The sequence below is a fragment of the Sitophilus oryzae genome, unplaced genomic scaffold (genome assembly GCF_002938485.1).
Source record: "Sitophilus oryzae breed Bouriz unplaced genomic scaffold, Soryzae_2.0 scaffold_1870_pilon_pilon, whole genome shotgun sequence".
Lineage (NCBI taxonomy): Eukaryota > Metazoa > Arthropoda > Insecta > Coleoptera > Curculionidae > Sitophilus > Sitophilus oryzae.
In genome coordinates, this window is record NW_022146580.1 from 732,422 (window position 1) to 738,984 (window position 6,563).

At 30.1% G+C, this 6,563-nt stretch overlaps 1 protein-coding gene across 1 annotated transcript in view; it reads left to right on the forward strand.

Annotated features, from left to right (window-relative positions):
• Positions 1-6,031, forward strand: part of LOC115883376 (myelin transcription factor 1-like protein) — a 361,128-nt gene extending 355,097 nt beyond the window's left edge. Inside the window, exons 21-22 of the mRNA XM_030901741.1 lie at positions 2,200-2,360; positions 5,252-6,031. Coding sequence (XP_030757601.1) covers positions 2,200-2,360; positions 5,252-5,527 — 437 coding nt within the window. The 3' untranslated portion in view covers positions 5,528-6,031. The remainder of the gene's footprint in view (positions 1-2,199; positions 2,361-5,251) is intronic.
• Positions 6,032-6,563: the final 532 nt, after the last annotated feature.

Genomic DNA, 6,563 nt, shown 5'->3' on the forward strand with positions numbered 1-6,563 from the left:
TGCGTGCTACGTATTGCATCCATGTAAATCTGATCATGTTTGTCAGTTTAAATATTAATCAAATGAGATTTGGCAACATTTATTTGTCACAAATCTCAACATGTCCAAAATAGTTCTATAGTGCCTGGAAATTTTGCGTAATGATAAATATTTATCCCATAACCGTTTTATTTTACAACAAAGACTTATTTAAGGGATTCATTTATAATAAAATGGTTGTATTATAATTCGCCATGTTTAAGGCAGAACTTTTTATGTCCTATGGCCGCCATTATATGAAGCAAATTAAAAACATCAAAATACATTGTAAAAATGTTATTTTTGAGAACTATTTTGTGAAAAGATTCCCACATACAGTAATAAAGTTTTTTTTTTATTTAAATTAAAAACAAGAATTTTTTTTTTTTAAATTTTATTTCTTATTTTATTGTTTAAATTTATATGTAAACCTTTAATCGAAATTAAAGGCTCTTTAATTCTTTTGCCAAATACATACCTATAATCTACCAGTAAATTTTCTGAAAAACAAAATTGTCCCTACTCTTTCTTCAAACCCTATTAATGATTTTTTTTTTTTTTTTTTTTATATTATTTGTTGTACCTTCTGGTTCTACCCGCCATTTTCATTTTCGAGTAAAGTCTCCTTTTAACAATCCACATCCCTTCTAGATTCATTTTAATATATCGTTGGGGTAAAATATAATTTGCTCCCTACTATCTTTCGGTAAAAAATAAAATATTCTTGTACCTCGCCAATGATCAAATGTTTTATTGTTCTGTTTCTTAGATGTGACCACGTAATACACATTAAAACTAGTTTTATAATAGCTTCAATGCCGCTGGGTAAAATAGTTGCATAAGAGTTGTATACCCCTTTTATAGAACTTCTATACTACTAAACGGTTGTATAAAATGGGCCTTTTTTGGTTGTAAAATTATCATATTACGGTCATATAGCACGTTATATGAATTGAGGTATCCCATAAAATTATATTACATAGCTGTTTAAAATAAACTTTATAAAATGTAATTTGCTACTTGGGATTATGTAAAGTGATCTGAAAGGAAACCAAAAAATACAATAATATACAGGTGTTCCATTTAAAAATTATCCCGATCCAGTCTCAAACTTTGAGCCAATCTCTATAGTAGCAAGCAAAATATTATTTTTCTGAAATACATCCTTGTACATACTTTAGGTTTACACTTAAACAAAATTCCCGAGTTTTTTATTCTACGGGCTACAGATGCCCGACGCACTATTGCCAGACCCTGTATACTTTATCTTATTTGTTATTTTTACTTGAAATTTTGAAATGACCTTAAAAGCTATAATTTAGGGATTTAAATGAAATTTTAAGTATATTTGGTAAATCTGTATTTAGTAGATCAGTTTTTAGACTTATTTAAGCACATCTCCTAATTGAAAGCTACTTAAAGCGACCTAGTGATAATAAAATTGTTTACAAAAAAATCAAATTCTCATTTATCTTATCTTAGTTGTAATAGATAAACAAAACTTCGAAACCAGTCATTTTGTGAAAAGCGAATGGAACACATTGATCCTAAGTAATAACGTTATATTTGTGCGACAGTTTCATCCAACATAGGTATTCTATACCGTACGATCGAAAAAAAAACGGCGTCAAAGACGGCTGTGAAAATGACAATCGATGATAATTTTATGAGGTCAGGCCCTAGGACGTGTACCCCCTTTCTTTATTTTTAACGGCGCTTACCGCCTGAGATGGCCTTAGGAAGGTTGTAATTTATTTTTATATTGAATAAAAATGATTTTTAAATGGTATAGTTTAAAATTCCATTTTTTTATGTTTTATGTCAATTTTTAGTATATATGCCGTCTTAAGATTGACCTCGCTAAAATTACAATCGATTGTCAAAAATCAAAAGTTGTATTAATTTCCGGTGAAACAGGAAGTGACCGAAACAACTGAATACGTCAATCAATCCTAATTTATGTCATATTATACTAACATACCAAATCTCGTTTTTTTATCTGAAAAATAGAAAATACAATACAAAAAAAAAAAAAAAAAAAAAAACTAGAAAAAAATATATTTTTTTTACTTAACACACATTGGGCAAAAGATTAAAAAAATCTCGTTTTTTTTTGTTTAATTCTTTTATAATAATTCGTAATTAATCTAATCGCTCATTTTGGTAGACGTATTTTTATAGGTATGGAGCCAACCAATCCGAACGGCGGAGGGGAGGACCTCATGACTCTCGAGGCGGAAATATCCGAACTGCAGCGCGAAAACGCCCGAGTCGAGTCGCAAATGCTCAAACTGAAGTCTGACATCAATGCGATGGAGAGCCATCTCACCCAAGGCGAAAAAGTAAGTAGTTACAATGTACAGGAGGGTGTTGATTTTTCGACTGAGTATGGAGTTAAATATCACATGATATTAGTTAACGATGATTTTTATACCATATGTTTAATATACCTCTTATTATTTAAAAAAAAAAAAATAATATTTTTATTAAGATATAGAATGTCCTTAATAAATAAAAATACTCAAAGTTGTATTTTTAAATGGAAACACCCTGCATAATATTACATTTTTAGTTTCTACGACTAAAATAAAGGTAGACTTGATTAAGGTTTATTATACACTTAAACCCTACCGGTTTTGAAAAATTTTCAATTTTGTGTTCTGCAGTAAAAATTTTTGAAGCTTCATTTCCAAGGGGTATCAAATGTTTTACTGCACTAAATATTTTAATGCAGTTTCATTTCATTGATCAGTTATTGCATGCAATAATAAAGTCATTGATTGAGTCTTATATAGATGTCTGTGAATTATTTTAACATTATTATTAGTCCATAATAATCTCTAATTTAATGGAATGTCCTGTGTTAGTTTTTAGAGGAATAGATGCACAATGAATTCTTAATCAAATTAGATACATTTTTACCTATCCCTACAATATAGTATATACATTACGTAGAAAATGCATTTTCTTTATAATTTAGATCCCCATTTATCAATATATCCATGGAATATTGACATCTTTTAGATTGTTTTGTAAGCAAATAAATGTATTAAAATGTATTTTTTTTTTTTTTTTTTTTAGTTTTTAGTAAAAACGATAATATTACTAGCCCATTTGTGTGCAAAAAGAAAACTATTTAAATCTTATAAAAAGAGTATACCATTAATTAAATATAAATAACTACTATTTCCGCCCATATACCAATTAATTAGCTTATTGTTTAATTGTTCGTTAATAAATTATTATAAATAAATGTGGATTTTGAGTCAGAAATCAAATATAATAATAAGTTATCAAATTAAAGTCTCTTGTTGTTATAAATAAGCATTTCTATTAAAAAATGAAATATCATTTTAAGGTGTTACTTTTATCACACTGTCTAATGCCCATACAAAATTCAGTTTTTAGATATTGGAGCACTATTATTAATTAATGCAAACAGTCAGTTAATGTAGTTTGAATAATTGGAATCATATTAATTGGTCCCTCTTTAACAAATATTTAAACAGTTTTTTTTATTTTAATGAATAAAACGAATTATATCGACAATATTAGTATCTGTATCACTCTTTAAAAAAATTTGGTACAAAACTTAATTTTTAAAAAATAATCAAAATGTCATTAGTCCATGGGTACATTGATAAATAAGTCTAAATTACAAGAAGAAAAATGCATTTCTACGGAAACCTAAAGAGATTGGTAAAAATGGTATAATATAATTTGATGACAATTAAATTGTGCATCTGATTCTCGTAAAATATACAGGGTGGTTCCATTTTAAATTAAACAAGTTATTGCCGTTTGAAGCTAATAATTATTTAAAATAAATTTTTAGACACTCTTGTATAAGGTCGTAGAAACTAAAAAATGTAATAATATACATAGGTGTTCCAATTTAAAAAATACAACTTTGATACTTTTATCATTTGGGACACTCTGTATCTTGAAAAATTATTTTTAAATTGTACCTCTAATAGTCCTTCATCGAACCCAAAACTTACAATTTGTAAAAATCTCATCGTTTAGCTACAATACTCCGTGTCGTATGTGGTGAACAACCCTGTATAAAGGTATATAATACAATGTAGTAATATTGCCACTGGATGGTTCAATACTATACAAGGTGTCCCATTTTTAAATTTTCAAAATCTTTTTGAAAATTCGGAATTTTTTGAAAATTTTTTTAGAATTGTTTTTGTTTTTAGTTAAAAACATAATTTCTTGATAAAATGGCAACATACGTAGTAGATTAAATTTACAAGAAAGAAAATCCAGAAAAGATCCAGTGGTACTCAAAATTTCAGCAAAAAATAATTTTTTTTTGGAAATTTTCAAAGTAAAATAACTCCGTTATTTTGGACTTATTTGAAAAACGATAAAGAGAAAATATTTTTCTTTTATCGAGATCTACCACCCCGTAAAATACTTGCACTTATTTCTGGGACACCTTGTATAGTTAATATTTCCACTATTTCCCAAGAGGGGTATAAAACTGGTGGTAGCTCTGAGCAACAGGAAAACGTTATGCGCATGGCTATCGCTTGGTAAGGAAACCTGCGAGAACCGTACTGTTACAAAAAGCCCTATCTATTTTCAGTCACTTTGCAAAAAGCCTAATCGGAATTAGGCATATTAAACAATAATGATATTTTCTGTACACTTCTACAAAAAAAACTGTCTGGTTTCAGTCATTTTACAAAGTGCCAAATCGAGGATCGAGGCCAGGCAGATTAAAGAATGATCAAAGTTTAGTCAGCTATGAGCATAAGCATATTGAATAATTTACGCTTTAATAAAAATACCCCATATTTTCCTATCCAAAAAACTAATTATATATGTCAAAATTTTATTATATTTAGACGAAAACAACTTGAATCCTATTTCATAAATTTTAATTATATATAACATAATTTTAAATACAAAATATATTAAAACCCTAATATTATTATCTCATTTAATTATTATACTCTGTAATTCGATTCTGAGTACAGAGCTGCTTTTTTGTGGAATTTTGCTTTGTTTTAGAATAAAACGAATTTCAATCTCTATAATAATGATCCTCAACCATACTCTATTTAACAGAATTATCACTTTTTGTGCCATTACTTCCAAATTTTGAAAGAGAAGTTCAAGAAATGTCGTACCTAACTCCATATCATATCTCGCTTGCACAGCGCTTGCGCACACACCAGTTAGGACTCCTCTAACATCTCCCCACTCTTTGATCCACCAGGAAACGCAGGCGCTGACGCAGCGCAGCTCCAACCTCAACGAGTACTACGAGAGTCTGCGCAACAACGTCATCACTCTCCTGGAGCACGTGCGCCTGCCCGGGGGAGGCGTGGCAACCCAGCAGGAGAAAATCGGCCAGGAGAACTTCGATTCCTACCTGAGCAAGCTGCAGACCCTGTGCACGCCCGAGGGGTACTGCACTGATGAGAACCGGCCCCTGTACGAGACTGTCAAGTGCGCGTTGCAGGACTTCACGGTACTGCCTACTCCGATTTAAACGATTTTAACGTAGGATAAGGTGAAATAACGTACACAGTTATTATTCGACTTGGTATATTGATGTGAAGACGCCTTTAGTTCGAAGAGTCTCGCTCTAATGTCTGATAACGATGAGGGTTTGTTTGTTTATAGGCAACTAGTTAAATATCAGAGTATTATTATCAACATCATGGAATGATGTTGATATGTTGGCAACTAGTTAAACGAGAGTGTATTGTTAGTTGCGTAAATTTTCTATGCTCAAATACAAGTTTTACAGTTGATTTTATTTATTAATAAATGGTTGATTTTAGACTTTTATTGTTCTTATTTAAAAGTGTGGTATAACAATAAATTTTCTTGGCTGTTTACTATTCTTTAAATAAATTAAAAATAACCGAGTTGTTCAGCTTTAAAATTTTTAAAAAGTAATGCTTACATTTTGAGAAGTGCCTGTATAAACCACAAATCCAATGACTAAAGAATACAAGGACAAATAACTTGTTCCTTTAATTTCAATAAATGTAAGCAGGACGTCAAAATTAGTGGTGGTAATTTTCAATTAGTAGGAAAAGTTGTCAAACTTTTAACTTTTCCACTAATTATAATTCAAAATTTGCGAGAAATGTCATTTTGGCCTTTGATTATCTTCCGTCAAGAGAAATTGTGGTGAGAAACCATAATTTTATTGTTTTATAAGCTAAATATAGTAAACGCCACGAATTTTTGGGAGCGATTCATCGGTCGCTACCATGTGAACTAATCTGTTCAAGGTCACATAAAACTTAATTCCAGTGCCGTGGTGTTTCAAGTCATATAATAATCAATATATAATCTGTTGTAATTTGTTGTTTTAACTGTCAAAGTCTTGTCAAAACATATATTTGGTTATAAATATAAAATGGAATGCCCCATTGGTCGCACTGCAAGCACACCAATGGACTGGCGCAAAAAAACGAATCAATCAAAGAAACGCGATATAGTATCGTCTTTGTCAATCACGCTAACATTTTAGAATAAGTAGGAGGAGCGCAGGCAGATGATTAGACCGGGCC